At 34.7% G+C, this 17,584-nt stretch overlaps 2 protein-coding genes and 1 pseudogene across 2 annotated transcripts; 1 reads left to right on the forward strand and 2 right to left on the reverse strand.

Annotated features, from left to right (window-relative positions):
• Positions 1 to 7,546: 7,546 nt before the first annotated feature.
• On the reverse strand, positions 7,547 to 8,517 carry LOC118740641 (protein ALP1-like). Its single transcript, XM_036472287.1, has 2 exons — positions 8,344 to 8,517; positions 7,547 to 8,284 (listed from the first exon to the last, which is right to left on the reverse strand). Exons 1-2 carry the CDS (start codon positions 8,515 to 8,517, stop codon positions 7,547 to 7,549), a joined length of 912 nt encoding a protein of 303 aa, XP_036328180.1.
• A 778-nt stretch (positions 8,518 to 9,295) lies between these two features.
• On the forward strand, positions 9,296 to 13,067 carry LOC118740720 (annotated as a pseudogene).
• A 118-nt stretch (positions 13,068 to 13,185) lies between these two features.
• Positions 13,186 to 17,584, reverse strand: LOC118741172 (arrestin domain-containing protein 17-like). The gene is made up of 6 exons (XM_036473051.1): positions 17,393 to 17,584; positions 15,971 to 16,126; positions 15,288 to 15,499; positions 14,849 to 15,220; positions 14,170 to 14,434; positions 13,186 to 14,101 (listed from the first exon to the last, which is right to left on the reverse strand). The coding sequence occupies exons 1-6, from the start codon at positions 17,505 to 17,507 to the stop codon at positions 13,950 to 13,952; spliced, it is 1,272 nt and encodes a 423-aa protein (XP_036328944.1). The 5' UTR covers positions 17,508 to 17,584; the 3' UTR covers positions 13,186 to 13,949.

Consider the following 17,584-nt stretch of genomic DNA (forward strand, 5'->3'; position numbering starts at 1 on the left):
TACATTATTTTCCCTCAAGAACCGGGCTTATATTTATCTTTACGTTTATATATTGAAAAAGCTAAGGTCTCATATTTGAGAACGAATCAAGAAAATACTTTGGGGTTTGTGCAGCTTTTCATCAAACTACACGAAAAATCTGCTTTTTTTCGATTGTTCATTTCCGTTAGCACAATGCTGGCTTAAACATGAAGAAAGACTAGTATAACATTCACCATCTCCTTAATGCCAAGGTTCATTCAAACTTCCGCCCGAAAGGCGGCTTTTCGTGAATCCCTTTAAATAATACAAGCACAAACTGTCAGTCATCAAATGGTTTGGACTTGCAAACAACCAATTCCAAACACTTTCCAATAAATTTAGGACCGGTAAAATGGGCGAAAGTCAAGACTTTGTTTCGCTGTTCTCGCTTTTGAAACTCCTGTGGTACGAATAGGACGTCCAAGAATTTTTCGTTGTTTTTGAAACTTGAAATTTTATCTCAAGTGTTTTATACGACGTGCCATATCAGACCAGTGGACTCAGATAACACTCCTACACTCAAAAATAGCCACAGCGATTACCAAATCCTATGTCATTCATAACTTTATCTTTGTCGATATCTTGATCTTTTATGCAATTAATGCACCAACGGAATTATAAAATGCAATATATTTTAACGCCCAAATTTAGAAAAAATAAAGAAGACTTTAACTGCTTTATAAATCGAAAATTTATATGAAAATGTCACTTCACAAAGCTCTTTAAACCTATTTTAGTTTTTATAAATAAGGCCATAAGCCATCTGCCATAACATTTCCAAAAAATATTAACTGCCGCTTTCGCCAGCAGTGAAGTAAGTAAGTGAAAAATAACTGTTTCCAATAACAACGTAACGTACCTTTTGTCACTACCGTTATAGCCTTTGCGTTTTGGAGCCATTTCATAAAATTTGTGTCTTGCGATGCTGTGCACTAGTATTAGCTGTCAATAGCATTTGCCCTTCTTTCAATTTTATTCCCAACAGATAATAATCCTGGTTCCGTGCGTATTAAAATTTTGCGACTACTCGGCCCATTTTTACTCTCTTATGTTTCGAAATGTCCTTTAGTAAAACTTTATTAACTTTGCCTATTCAGGTGGCAACAAATTTCAAAGCACATTTTTACATACAGAATATAATGAAGCCTCTCCGATGCCCACAAGTTCAGATATGTACTTCGGATATTTATAAAAAAGATGGCCCTATTCAAGCGAATCGTGGTGTACACACATAAATTATTTGTAGTAAATAGCCACCCATGAATTTTCCACGGCGCGAATACATACATACATACATACAAACTAATTCGAATTCTTAAGGTCGGTAAGGTTAGAAATTACGTCAAGAGAAATCAGCTTATCAGCAGCATTATTTAAATAAGTAAAATAAATAGACACTTGCGTACATGTACGTACATATGTATGTATGTACATATGTATAAAAATTATGCACACGGCGTGGATGCAATTTAGTATTTACTACAACTACAGTGGCAGTTTTTTATATCCGAAGCACAGTGAGTAGATACCCCGCAGAGAAAGCTACTAGTTGTGAACTACAAAGCTACCAGTTTGCGTTTCAGTCCAACTAGTCACGTTGTATCCCTGCTCACTGGCGGTCTCCACAGCATAAAATTTATTGCTGTCCAGCTGTCATTGTGGTCGCTAGATATACATATGTACATAAGTTATATCAGTGGCAATATTTGTGTGGGCTTATAAGCTTTTGTAAGATAGCTTCTAAAACGCATTTTGCCGCATTTAATCGCTTAAAAAATTTAGAAAATAGGCTATTTTAGAAGAGTAACGATGTGATACCATATGGAATAGGTGCTAATCCCTTTCGATGTCATGAGCTTTACCGATGGTCTTCTTTCCAGCTGTTAGATCTTTGCCAAGCATACGTTTATTTTTCTATGATCTTGCAACTACAACATTGGTCCAATGCGTAAGCCAATAAAAAGTCTTTACAAGGAAGCTCAAGAGTACAAATTTGCATTTTCTGTTATTGGAGGGCCAATAATCCTCACCGTCCCACAGGATGAAAAGTTTTCCGGTACATTGGCTAAATGAATCGTGTGATCTCTAGAATATCTTTCAAATGAAGCAATTGTTATACCTACGGTGATATTTCCTTGTTAATTCGCCACTTTTACAATTCGTGATAATATTTATGAACTGGTTCCTAGGTAGATGCAAGATCGCTTTTAGGGGGTATGAGGGCAGCTGAGAAAAGTGCGCTTACACAAATTTTGAAGTCTTTCTATGCCTAATTAACGCCATCATTAATTTAGACATCTGAAAACTTAATTGGTATCCAGCAGCGCCATCCATTGGGTGCATTTTTTGCAAAACCATTGCCTATCATAAAATGAATTTCAGCCACATTTGAAAAAATACGGATTTTCCAAATACTTAGACTCCAGTGCCACCCAGCGGGTAAATTTTATCAAAATAATTTGTCATCATACATGTACATAGCGCACATTTAAAATTTGAACGAAATCGGTTAATAAATTTGATTTTTAAAAATAACTCAACTTTAGTGCCACCTCTGTCAATTTGAATGAACTCTATCCAGTGGTTTTTGAGTTTAGTCCGAACAACGGAAACGGCTATCATTTTATGTACAGAGGTATGTAGATAGGACAGTCTACAACGGAACTTATAAAAATCAAAGATCCAAACTTTGTGCAAAATTTAAAAAATTCTTCTACCAAAAATTAAAAACAAAGTTATGCCAAATTTGCACTAGGAATTGAAATTACAAAAAATGTATGCTATTTAAAGAAATGCCATGTGGAAATGAACTTAATGATAATTTTTTTAATGTAATGACACGATTATTTTTTAAAGCCCGACTTTGTCATTTGCAGTATTTGCCATTTAATGCCGAGTGGAAATCCAGCATTACAATAGTTCAATGCGATTGAAAAATATAGGGAACATTTTTTTCTCAATTGAGTGATACTTGCCCATTTAAGTAAATGTATGTATATAGGTGGTCGGCCGCTGTGGTGTAGTGGTAAGCAGTGCGCGCTTTCACTCATCAACACCTGGGTTCAAGCCCTGGTCAAAGCAACATCGCAAAAAATTTAGAAAAAAGGTTTTTTCTCAACAGCGGTCGCCCCTCGGCACGCAAAGGCATACCTCCGAGTGTATTTCTGCCATGAAATACAGCTTCTCATAAAAATACAATCGCCGTTCGGAGTCAGCGTAAAACTGTAGGTCTCTCTGATTTGTGTGACAACATCAAGGCGCGCGCCACAAGTCGGAGGAGCGGCTCGGCCAAACACTAACATATGTGTACGCGCCAATCTAAAAAAAAAAAAAAAAAAAAAATTTATATAGATGCAGCCTTTCCAATAACTACCACTTCTCGCCATAAGTACGGTTTTGATAACATATATATGTACATAGCTGTGTCAAATGTCAGGACGTTAGCGTAAGCGGTTCCAGAGATAAGCTATGTATATTAGAAGTTCAATATATATGGGAGGTGCCACGCCCCCTTTTTAATGACTATCAGTTTTCGCCATAAGTAGAGTATTTGAAATTTATGCATCCGGGCTAATACTAGGTTCACATATAAGTAGATTATCCTAATTTTCGAGCTTAACACCCTAATCTGTAATTATAACAAGAGATTAGCCATATAAAATTCGTCCCTTGTTAATCTGTAATTATAAAATAATCTCAGATTTAACCGATAACTTTTCGGTTTCCATCCTAGTTTTATCGATTGTTTTTGCGAAAGAGAGGAGAAATGCCAAATGTAAAAGTAAACAAAAATGTACGCTAGCAAGTAAAAGAGGTTTGTAAAGGTATTTTTAATAAAATGTTAAGTTAAAATATATTTATATTGCTTATTATAGCAGAAAAACGTGATCACGGGGGCACAGAGAAGAAACATAACTTTTCCTTGAGATGTGAGAATAACAAGCACAACAAATTTGACGGCTAATAATCTGAGATTTGCCTGTGTAAACGGGGTGATTAAAAAGTGAGCTTTGATTAAGATAATATTGATATGTGAAAATAGTTTAAGCTTCAGTTCCCCAGCGTAATTGGTTTTAGAGATATACATATAGGTTTCTTACGTTTTAGTCTGTATTTTTAAGAATATCCAGCGCCACGTACCGAGTAAATTTTTGGTGGAAATATTTATCTTATCTATCGTATTGTAATATTTCACTTATTTTACCAATTTGAATGAATAACATTTTTCAAACAGGTGGCACCCCCCCCAAAAATATTTTTGGCAGTAAAATTTCCTAGCCTCTTTAGTTTGATGCCAATATTGCATATTTAATTTATGTTATCAATTAAATAAAATTAAGTAAAAGTTTTCAAATAGGTAGCAACCTTCCGCAAAAATATTTTCAGCTTACAAGCTTTTGTAAACATCTTTCTTTTGAGAGCCACATTAGAATATTTACTTTATCGTATCAATTTACTTAAACTGAAATTTTCAAACAATTTTATTTTATTTCTATATGCTTATATGCTATAGCAATACGTCGGTTAAAAGTGCATTCAATTCCATGCATTAGTTTTCGAGTGATGCGCGTATAAACATACAGACAGAAATATTCAGAAAAAGTCCGAAGTAGTCAGATTTAGTCCAAAAAGCATTCCCTAACTCGGAAATGACAGCAAAAATGAGAGAGCAACACTCAGTGAGAGTGACTCTCATCAGTCCGAAGTAGTCAGATTTAATCAGAAGAATTTTTTCTGGCAAAATCCTGAAAAGTGTCAAACTCAACTGAATTTAAATTAACGGAAATTAAAGAATACGCAAAAATTGAGAATAATCTAAAAAGTAAAAAAAGTGAATTGAAATTGGAAGGAGGCAAAAAATAATTCATATAGTGTTTATTGTGCTTGTGCTTGGTGAATGTGTTTTATACATAAATTTCCATTTTTATTTGACGTTAGCTTTGTTGTTGCCATTCTTTGGACTAAAAATTTGTTTTTTTGTGTTCCTTTACTTTTCCTGTTATTCTCTTTTTGTTTCGCTCTGGCATTTTGACACTTTTCAGATTTTAGTCCAAAAAGATAAGGAATAAACCTAAACTCTAAAAAAAAAGAAAAAGGGCTAATGAAAACACAAACCAAACACTCCTACGTTTTCACTCACTCACTAGCGAAGTACCAAATTTTGACAATCAAATGCCACTCACAGCTGATGAAACAACACCACCTAAATTCGCCTTGCCTGAAAATATACAAATTCTAAAAATCAGTCAGCCCAATTCTTAGTATTCCTGGGAAGTTTGTTCTCCGGGATTTTTATTCTCTCGAGAAAGAAGTCCTCCAATAATTAACTCCCAGGGAGTAGTGTTTTCCCCGAAAATTTGTTAGGATGAAATTCGAACTTTGAAAAAGCTGTTAGACACTTTTTGACAGTTCAACTCCGCCATTTAATAAAAAAAATCCTCAGAGAATTTTTATTCATGATAGGAGGAAGGGGAAAAGTTAGAAAACTCTCAGGGAGTTTCTGTTCAGAATCGGTCCGAACATTTTTTATACAAATTTGAAATTCGTTCCACAAAAAATAAATATTATTTCACAAGAGTTTAACTAGGGGGGTATGCTGGTTTAAACTTTTGTTAACTGAGCGTTTTCAATGTCAAAATCGATAGTAAAACTCTCTTCAGTGGTTAACTACACACTGTGAATTTGTTCATAAATTAAGCAAAAAACAACTGAAAGATAAATATTTACGCAAATAAAGTCAACGAAAGACTTAAGTCACGAACTCTTTTTTTAAACGTTAAATGAAAAATGTTTCCATAAATGGATACTTGAACCTAATGATAAACGATCTGGAAGTTGAAATAATCCAGCTTTCATCTGGCTTAAAACTAACAATAGTGGTTCTCACTGAAACTATTTTTCACATCCCAACACGCAGACGCCCCTCTCATTCTTAACGTTAAGTTCCCAAAACTTTTGTTCTCGTTTTGTTCTCCAACAAAACGTTCCCCAAATTTTTTTTCATTCTCCTTTAAAATGTGATCCATACTTTAGTTTTCATTGGAGACGTTCCCGAAAGATTCGTTCTCATTCTGTTCTTTTTGCGAACGTTCCCGAAAGTTGTTGTTGTTTGTGTTCTTTAAAGGGCCCATACATGATACCAGCATGATGGCGCCATCAAGTGTTGGTGCCAGCCGATTGACTGTGTATGCTCTTGTGGTGTGATTGTACCAGCTGCTGGTGCGACATCAAAAACGATTTGATATTTTTGTGATTGTACCAGCATGCTGGTGTAATGTATTGTCAATTAAGCTCATTTTATTATAAATTTTCACCAGTCAACATCACTATGAACTCAAAAGAAAAAATATTTTGGGCAGAGTTCCTCGATTTATATGAGTCAATGCCGTGTCTGTGGAAAATAAAAGCTACAGAATACTGCAATAGAGATCTAAAAAATCAAAGCTACAATAAAATGGTTGAAATATTAAAAGAAATAGACCATGCAAATGGATGGGCAAAACAGTATGATGAACTGTCAAAAACACAGAAAGTTTTTACAAGAACTATATTTGCGGATATTCTTTTTTATGGTTGTTTGGATAAACTTACTGAGAATGCTGTTGAAGACGTACACAAAGTGTTAAAAGGACTCTCGGCTCGGACACATACTCCGTATTCGTATTCATCGCGGACATCGACTCCATATCTGGAAGAACATACAAACTCCATACCATACCAAAACCATACTCATCTTCTAACCAGTATATAGAACAGCCGTTATTTTCACCTCCGCCGGCACCAACATTCGTTGGATCCGTAGTCCGAAATAACCTTCCAGTTATTACTAGCCATCAAGTATTAGCGAACGAGGCAATACCAGCTCCTCAGTCTTCAATTGTGCAATATTTTACCAACTTTGTTGATGAATAAACGTTAATTAAAACTATAGGTTTTTTTATTAGTCAAGACTATAGTCAAGACTATAGACCCTGTATTTAAGTATAAAGGTGTATTTTTTTGCTATTTGAAAATTGTCGTACCAAATCGGCGATGCTCTATCATTTGGTGGTATTACCGACTTCCTGTTTCTACAAAAAGTGGGCTAGACTGACCGGAAATCCATTTCTTAAATGGGATATACACTTTTTTCCACAGATTCGGATTCTGCGCATAAAAATACATAACTTTTGTCGGAAACTTTTTTTCTGGAATAGACTTCCGTTTAAAACAATGGACTTCCGCCATGTTTAATTCACTTCCGTTCTAAACCGTGAGTCAGCAATACAATCAAAAGATTAATGGCCCTATTTTGTATGGCGACTGATAGCCGATGGCCAACCATATACTAAAATTCGCATTACGTATGGCAACTGGCTACTGACCGTCGGCTACTGAGTCTAGTGGCGCAATTTTCTGTTTCCCGCTTATGACGATTTTGTTATTTGTTTGCCTAGACCGACAAATGGTTGTAGTACCAAACAAGAAGAAAAGGATAAGCGTACAACAAAAAACTCAATATCAGGTATTTATTCCTACATTTAATTTACTGTTTGCATATTTTATTTTGCCATGGCACAGTTCCTACTGTGTTAAAATATTCACAAAATTTATCTCTGACTTCCTTTGCGAGATTGCTTGCATTCCTTATTGTAGTGGGAGTTAAGTTATCCAGATTATTTTCATCGGAGCTTGGTTCGGAAAATTCTAGTCCATCTGTCATTCTATTATTACGATAAACTTTTCTTTCTCGTAAAAAGTTGTGTAGATAACAGCAGGTTAGCACGATAGTTGTTACTTTCTCAGGCGAAAGGTTGATTGTTTTCAATAGTATCCTGAACCTTGAAGCCAAAATGCCAAAGGTGTTTTCAACTATTCTTCTGGCACGCGATAAGCGATAGTTGAATATAATTTCCTCTCTTTTCATAGTCGTGTGACTGTATGGCTTCATTAAATTTTCCATCAATGGGAAAGCATCATCACCTACAAACACATATGGCATGTTTGAACTTAAGCCTGGCAATGGTTCCGGATCAGGAATGCATAACTCATTTTTCTTCAACTTCTCCAACATTTCCAAATCGTTAAGGAGCCCAGCATCTGACGCCCTACCATTTGCACCGACATGAACCATTAAAAATTGATAATTTGCGTTGACAACTGATCCAGGGGGCTTTACAATGTTCACATGCTTGCCGTCAATGGCACCGATGCAGTGAGGAAAGTTCCACATTTTGCTAGAATCATATGCTTCTGCTTTCCATTCATCACTATTGTTTGGAAGCTATAAAGTTTAAATCAATAGTTTTTGACATTTATTTACTTCTTTCCATTGTAACTCACCTTTATGCAATTTTTAAGCACTTGATTTATCGCTTCGCACGTTTCAATTACAATTTTTCCGATTGTTTGTGGAGTAATAGCCGTGAGGAATTTCAGGTCTTCAAACGTATTTCCACTAGCTAAACATCGCAAGGTGACTGCTAACCGATGATACGGTGATATTGGTTCCCTCATCATAGTTCTTTTTTTTAACGATTAATGGAGAAACTTTGCCTAGTAGTTGGTAAAATTGTTGTTTATCCATCCTTAAAAAATTATTTAAATCATCTACGGCACTGATTTCCAATTCTTTTAGAAGTTTAGTGTTGCCCAATTCTTCTTTATTATTAATCCAAATTTTTATCCAATCACGCTTTTTTCTTTCAATTTGTTTTCGTTTTCTTTTTAAGATAATAGCAATAACAATTGCTGCACGAACTTCGTCTCTATTCATAACGACTTTTCCGAACAAAATTTGTAGTGAAATAAATATTGTACCAGCATGCTGGTATGTTATATACTTCGAGCTTGATGGTACAATCACTTGATGGTGCCAGCAAGCTGGTGTCGTGTATTCCCCCTTTTACGGAAGCGTTACCGAAACTTTTTTTCTCATTTTGATTCCGTTAAAACTGCCCTCAATAATTTTATTCCCGTTTGGTTATTTTGTGGGGACGTTCTTCACATTACATTTTGTTCTCGTGCAGAGCTAAACCACAACGATTTCTCGGTTCCTGATTTAAAGTTTCTGGGGTACATTTGCATGCATCGATCAATCATTGATCACCATGAAAAATATCAAAAGTCAAATTCCTTTCTAAAAAAAAAAAAACAATTTCCTAAAAATTGCAAAAAATTTAAATCGTAATAAATTAATACATAGTATACATATACACACTGCGCGAAAATTTACAAACACAGAACTTCATTCCGTCGTTTTGCTGTATTTGTACACAATGGGTTTGCTTCAGCGATGGATCAGCGTCAAAGTCAAACATCGAAAATAAACGGAAATGTAATAAAGCGTTCGAATTCGAAATGCGGAGATGGTGGTAAAGCCGACAAGGGGGACAAGAGTAAAGAAAACAACTTGTCCGTAGTGTTGCATGGCGTCGGAGATTTGCGTGTGGTAAGCGATTTTATAGAACTTATACAAATAAGAAGTAAAAAGATTTGGGACTAATATTTCCATATATGCACATATTAGGAACAAACGCCAATGGCGAAAGCGTGCCCAGGAGGTAAGTTTGAAATGTGGTATTTTTGAAAAGCATTTTTATTAACAGTTATTTTTCTTTAATGTATTCTCATACACCTCAGAGGTACTACTTGCCATTGACTCAGTTGGTATTTGCGGCACTGATGTACATTTTTTGGTACGTGGCAAAGTCGGTTCATGGGAAGTCAAAAAGCCTATGGTTATTGGGCATGAAGCTTCAGGCGTTGTCGCACAAGTGGGGAAGGATGTGAAAAAATTGAAAGAAGGCGATCGTGTAGCGGAGCCGGGACAGGCTTGTCGCTATTGCAACATGTGTATTAGTGGTCAATACAATTTATGTCCCAAAATGTAATTCTGTGCGGCTCTGCCGGTGCATGGCAATTTATGCCGCTATTACAATCATGCTGCAGACTTCTGTCATAAATTTCCGGAACATTTGACAATGGATGTCGACGTGCCAATTTGCGTCTGGGTTCTCATGTGCTCATCTTAGGTGCCGGCCCGGTAGGTTTAGCGACGTTGATTGCTGCAAAGGCATGGGGTGTAGCATCGACGACAGTTATCGATTTCAAGGAGCATCGACTCAAGTTGGCCCAGGAATTGGGTGCGACCTACGCAATGAAATCGTGCAAGTGTTTGGATGTGGAACTGATGGCTAAGGAAATAATCAAAAGTATTGGGGTTACACCGGATAAGACGCTCGACTGTGTTGCCACCGATGAAACTGTGGCGCTGGGAGTGCATGTAAGCTATAAATGTATATCCAGATATAGGATCCTTTTAATACATGTATATAAAATTGTCGATCTTCGAATTGTTTCGACCAGATTCTTGTCCGAATAGGGTTAAGATAGAACGATTTTCAGCATCTCAAAAGAAAAAGTCCGACACGCAATAACAATCAGCATTAACAATTGCTGAAATATAATGAAATCCTAGAAATTTAAAAGTTCTACTATAGCCTTATTTGAAAAATCATTTCCAATAATTCAGGCCCGGGGGCGAAGCTCTCTTCTGTCTCTCGAAAGACTAAGTGAAAAATCTGCTAATGAGGAGGCCCTAGCATTTGTCTTTTAGCAAAAAGTTTTCTAAATATTAAATTAAATAAAAAATATAGTATGTATGCATGATTCATTATTGAATCATGGTATCTATGTATACACATACATCAGGGTGGTCCAAAAATGCATGTGAAAAAGTAAAGTCGGAATTTTTATGCCGAAAAAAATATATCGTCCCCTCTCAATTAAAAAAAAAACTTTCATATATGTGGTATAGAATTCTAGAAAATATATCAGGTCGGTTCTGACCAGAAACTCCCTGAGAATTTTCTCTTTCCTTTTCCTCCTATCATGTATAAAAATTCCCTGAGGATTTTTTAAATTAAAAGCTCTCAAAAAAGTGTCAAACAACTTTTTCGAAGTTCGAATTTCCTAATCCCAAGTTTTCGGGGAAAATGCTACTTTCCGGGAGTTATTTATTGAAGGATTTCTTTCTCGGTAGAACAAATTAACGGAGAACAAACTCCACGCGAGTATTAAGAATTGGGCTGAATATTTTTCGATCCAAAAACTCCTGAAGAGAACCAGTCTTCCGATCGAAAAATATTGATTTTCAAGAATTCTATACCATTTCTACGAAAAAGTGGTTTATTCCCATATAAACTACATGGAAAACTTTTGATTTTACTTTTTTTGGACCACCCTAATATACATACATACATATCGGGGTTCGTATGGAATAGTAGCTTATGTTATGTCGACAAGGAATTTTTGATGTGACTTAATAAGAATATTGACTTGCTAATATCGGAACTATTTCTTGCACGTTTATTTGCCAAAAGCTCGTCAACGGCTCGGCGCCAGTGAGTCATTCGCAATCGTATGCTGCGAATGCCGCATTATACTAAAGCCAGAACAGATATGTATGTATGAATTTTTCTTTTCAAAACAATAACAACTAAAAATTAAAACAAAAAATAAATAAAATACATAAGTTTTTAAACATTAAATTAAATTTAACAAAAGGTATTTTTTTCTTCTAAAACAATAAAATCTAGTAATTAAAGGAAAATTAAATTGAAGAGAAAAATAATTATTTCCTAAACATTAAATTAAAAATAAATCCTTTATAAAACAATAGCATCTAAAAATTAAATTAAAAAAGAAAAATTTAAATAAGTTTCTGAAAATGAAATGAAATTAAAAAAATAAAAATATTTATATATCTAAAGCGATAAAATCGTAAAATTATATTGAAAAATAAAATAAAATAAGTTCCTAGAAATTTAATGAAAATATGAAACAGTGAAATCTATAGATGAAAAGAAAATTAAATTAAAACATGTAATTTTTAAGCAAAAATAAAACCGACTTCAATTTTCGTATACAAATTTAAGAGTACCCATAATTTCTTCATGAAGCAATGATCGGATCTAAACGTATTTAGTATGGGAGCACCTCTGATACATACATAAAAAAATACATATATTCCGACGAATTGATAACCTCCTTTTTTTTGAAGACGGTTAAAAAAAAAAGAAGAAATAAATAAAATACGTTAAGAATTAATTGAAATATAAAAAAGATGTTTTTCATTTTAAAACAACAAAATCTGAAAAATTAAGCAAAATTAAATTATAAAAGAAACAAAATTGATTTATCGGATCCCTCGAATGGCTTTCTCCCTCGGCTATGGCGACACTTGTCGTAGCGCGAGCCAAATGATATACATATGTATGTATGTATACATCTCCATTTAAAACTTCTCTCTCAAAAGAACCTTTCACCATGAAAGTGGGCAAGGGGGCTTTTTTTGTAAGACTTTCGTGCCAGAATAAAGAAAATCTTTCAAGTTACATATCTTGCCTCCTGTCTTTCAATTGTCTTACAAAAGACTTGCAACTATTTTAGCCAGAATTGCCCGATTAATTTGCCGATTTAAACCCGCTCAGCTAAAACCTTAACCTTTGGTTGCTTATAAGTTGAGACCATTATCTAAATTTTTTTAACACTTTGGCCTCGTACATCCTTATATATTTAAGTACATTCTTACTTTTGTTTTTTGAGGTTTTGGTTAAATTAAAACTGAATTTTCTGAATAATATAAACATTTCTTTAAACCAATTACATAAAGCTCCAATAAAGTCTACACGTGTCGGTGGTAAATGTGTAATTATTGGCATGGGTGCTGACGAAGTCAAATTACTCTTAATGGTGGCTATCTCGAAGGAAGTTGACCTAAAGGTCTTTCGTTATTGCAATGAGTAATAAATAAAACGTTATCAGAAATATTTTCTTGGACTTAAAATATATCAATTTAAACTTGTATCTATAGCTATCCATATGCCTTGCAATTGGTACCAGCAGGTGGCACGGGAATAAAAAAGTTAGTCACACACCATTTTGATATCGAAAAATCTAAAGAAGCCTTCGAGACGGCCAAAACCGGCAAAGGTGACCCTGTGAAAGTGATGATACACGTACAAAAACGTGATAAAAACAATAAAAACCCGTTCTCTAAATAAGCAGTAAATTTTGTAATAAAATTTTGAGGGTATATTTGCATACGCGATTTTTTATGTTTTAAAGAAACAAATATTTAATACCAAAAAATTGTAAAACCATGAATGCTTCATATACATATCTTATACATATTTACATATACATATGTATTTATATCAATTAAAGATGCGATATAACTTATTTAAAATATGGTAAATTGTTATATATTTATGGCTGCCTTTTTTAGCTAAATATTCATAAATACATATAAAGTAGAAAAATAAACTGAACTATAGAAATGTGCGTACGAGTTATAAAAATTCCTCAAATGCTACAATCATGCGTACATTCATGCCTGTATGCATTTTTTATATGCTAATTATATGAAAAGACAAAAAAATGCTTCAAACAACTGTTATTGCTAGAGTTTCTAAAATAGCTGTTCAAATTGTTATAAAAATTCGTGTTGTTTCATTTAACTTTTAGTGAAATTAACAACTAGTTACATATATTTGTAATTTAAGCTAATAATTGTTGCGCTAATAATTGCAAATTTTCTAGGCACTCGTCTTTATTTTAATCTTCCTTTATTGATTTCATCGTATTTTTAACTTTATGAGAAATAAAATATATATTTAAGAAGCATTGCGGACGGATGCCAATTGCATTTTCCATTAGATTAACTGAAAGGAAGCGTAGTTTATGACCAAACGATTTGGCACGAATTTAAGCAAGTCAGTGAAAATATTTTTATTTTATTTTTGAGATTTGTGCGACATTTAGACTGCAACAAAGCATAGTAGCTGTCGAACAAAAACATTTGTATATATGTAATTATGTATATGCATGTGATGTCTTTCCGACGCTGTCTTTCTAGACGCCAATTGACTTAAATTTTCCTTGCTTTAATGAAGTGGCGGAGCAGTTGCATTATTAAATTGGAAAGTTGGATAGCGTGGCGCAAAGCTAGCATCACCCACAACTGTTGTATGTTCTGAATCCTCGTTGCCTGTTATTTTTGGCGCACGAAACTGTGTCTCCACAAATTGCGGTGGAGCTGTTAATTAAATAAAAAAACATTTAACTTTTTTAATTTATAAAACAAACTGAGTTGCTGAAACTTACGTATATTCGGATATAGTTGCCCACCAGCACTATCTGCTACATTCCAACCCAACGCACCACCTGCACCATCACTTGGGGGACTTGCTGGACTAACCGGTTGCGTAGGTGCCAGTGATGGATCTTGATCTTGCTGCTGTGGTGGTATTTGTGCTGGCACATCCGTATATGGTGCTGGTGGCTTGAACGATGCTAATGGAATTGTACCCAAAATGATGGGTATATTACCAGATAAATTACGATGTGGACCGCTTACTTCACATTCAATCTGAAAGTAATTGCAATACAAAGTGTATTTTTTTACAAAATCTGTTAGGAAAATTTCCTTTAAGAGCATTTGTACATACATATCGTCGTTTAAAGTACAAAACCGCGTATCGTGGTTCTGCAAAACTTCGTAACTGACATCCGGCATCAAGCGCTTATACATTCAGAAGAGATAATTGAAGATAAAAGAGAGAACCGTTTTGAAATAAGACAAGTTTTTTTCTCTACTGTAAAATTTTGGCAACCTCAAAAGTATTGCATTTTCTTAATACACGGTTTTGTACTTTAAACAACGATATACATATGTGTATATAGAGATAAAGCTATATAGCTATAAATTTTCAAATATTTTTTTTAATAATTACGGTTAGTATGATATTCATGCACATTATACTAAACGACTCAGCCAACTTACATGCAAATCATAATCCAACGAAATAATACCGCAATTGAGCAAATTTGTTGGTGGCAGTGCTGGTATTTCCAATTGCTGTGTAAAAGTGCGCGTCTCACCACCCGCAACAGGGCCAATGCCCAATTCGGCAATAGTAATTTTGCTTTGTTTTTTATCGGCACGCGGCTGATTAACTTGGAACGTGACACGTTTGCGCAAAATAAACTTTACCGATGTTATGCCAACATTACTAGCATTGTCGCATTCACAAGTAATTGGTATTGTTTGGCCAGAAACGTACCCAGTCACCGGTACGGTAGTAACAACTGACAATGGACCTGAGCGACAACAAAAGCAGCAAAAGCTTTTTTCCAATTCGAGCTTATAGGGTTCCTAAAAAAAACAAAATCAATATGCAGAAATTATATTTGCTGATTTTTCTAATATCAGATTCCCATACCTTTACACGTGGATTTACATTGAGATCGACCGGTGAAATAACCGTGAATGCCATTTTCATATCTTGATCGAATTTCCACGGGCGATCCAAGGTTACTTTGATGGTATAACGCACATGACCGAATTCACCCTCGAATGAGGAGGGTAGTGTGGGCGGCAATGCACATGTGAATGGATAAGTGTGTGTGCCGGCTGGAAGCTCAGTCTCAGAACCTGTAGAATAAAAAAGGTTAGAAATTATCAATGCGTTTGTTGCACAATCCAATGTTAATGTTTATGTATTTTTTGTTGCCTACTTTTAGGGTCAAATAGTGCAGCAAAATTTCTTGTTTGCAATGCATATTAAAACAAAAAAATAGTAGAGTCCCACGCCTCTTTTACATACCACCATATTATTTTGTAATTACAACTATACGATTTTCTAGAGAAAATTCTGAAAGATTTCTTCACAGCGCGGCATAATTTTTATTAAGAGTGGAAGTGTGCATAGCCTATTTCATCGGCACAAAATCGGAAAGGAAAATAATGTTTTATTTACTAGTTCTTTAAGATTTCTGTACTATTCCGATTGCAATGAGAGTATGGTTTGCAAGGTTCTTTTAATTTTGTAAGCGTTAAAATGTTTTTTTTTTTTATAGAATAAGAAAAAGAACGTGGGCAATTATTAACCTTTCCTTTACTTACTATTCTTGCCGCCCAAAAGGTAGTATTGTATTTGAAAATACTCCTCATGACCACGCAATTTTTCCTCTTCTTGTTCAGTCTTTCCTTCGCTAGTGGTTACAGTTTTGGTCTCGGACCATTCAGTATTGGCTTCGCCCAGAAATTTTATTATAATACCTAAAAAGAAGTTGAGGAAGATTTAAATAAAGTTATTGCAAAACAGGTGTAAGGTTTATTGGAGTTTATATGTAAGTATGTATGTATGTATGTACATGTACTGATGCAAAAAAAAACGTAATCTAAATACATATATCAAAAATACTTAAAAAATAGGGATTCATTTTTTGCGCATTTTATTAGTAATACATACTTGTCATTCTTACACACATACATATGTACATACATATACCTAAGAGCATTGCAGTAGCTTATTTATCATTTGAAAGATGACATCATACTCACGATTCTTCCATTGACTGAAAATTTTGGTAAAATATTAGCACAAGTCAAATTATTTGTATAGATAATTAAAAAGCCTCTACTTGATGGCCAGCAATTGTAACGCATTTGCATTATACATACAAATGCACCCATTGGGTCTGCTCTAGAGCAGTTCAATAACCGCACCCGCTAACTATCGGTATATTAGTTTAGTTTCACTTTAAAATGAAAGTAAGTTAGTAGACGCAAAACACGCTCACACGCAGATATGATGCTGCTGACGTTTACGGTGCAACAACAATTTCCTTCAAGTAGTTAAATTTAGAAACAATATACATATGTGTGCATACATATATGTATGTACATATAATACGAAATTCCACTGTATGTTTGTTGGGGGAGAGCTACTTCGTTCAAATATGTATGTAGGTATGAATTAGCCGGACTATGGAATTCTTGCAAATTCCAAATACTTCGGCAGATAAGGGGCATGAAGAGGGTCATTGTCAGCCGTCTATACACAAAAAAAAAGAACATGCATACATATGTACATATATACGCGCAAAGTGAAGCACGAAACCGCTTTTTCAAGTTTCGTCGATCTCTAGACAAAATCCGCACTACCCATACCAACAACAACAGCGTATTGGGCACGCAAAAATTTAAATCGCTTTGGAATGAAATGTGTACGTGTAGCTGTAGAACCACCTAATGCTGATTTAAGAAAGGGGGGTTAGAGGTGAAGGTTAGCAGTGTTCCCACCGCCCCCGGCCCCAATAGTAATGGGTGCATCACGCAGCCGATTGTCCCACAATGCGATGATGTGATGCGCTACGGAGTATGTCGTCATGGGTGAGTAATACATTCGAGTTTATTCACAAACCACCAATTTACTAATATAAAATGCATCCATTGGATGTGTAAATATGTATGTAGTTATACCATGCGCAATTTTAAATTTATTCTAATAAGATTTTACTTTTTCTACTTGTTCCTACATACCTCGCACTTTTTTCGTGGAATCAAAAGTCAATTTCACCTGTCCGTTAATCGTTTGACCGGCGTAATATGTATTCCACGGATTATCCAATTGAATTTCACAACCTTTTAGCCCCATTTTAGTTTAACAATAAATTCCTATCGGAATCTTATATTTTCCTATTAACGAGATTCTGATAAGTACTTGAAGTACTG

The sequence above is a fragment of the Rhagoletis pomonella genome, unplaced genomic scaffold (genome assembly GCF_013731165.1).
Source record: "Rhagoletis pomonella isolate Grant_MI unplaced genomic scaffold, Rhpom_1.0 Rhpom_scaffold_00001, whole genome shotgun sequence".
Classification (NCBI taxonomy): Eukaryota; Metazoa; Arthropoda; class Insecta; order Diptera; family Tephritidae; genus Rhagoletis; species Rhagoletis pomonella.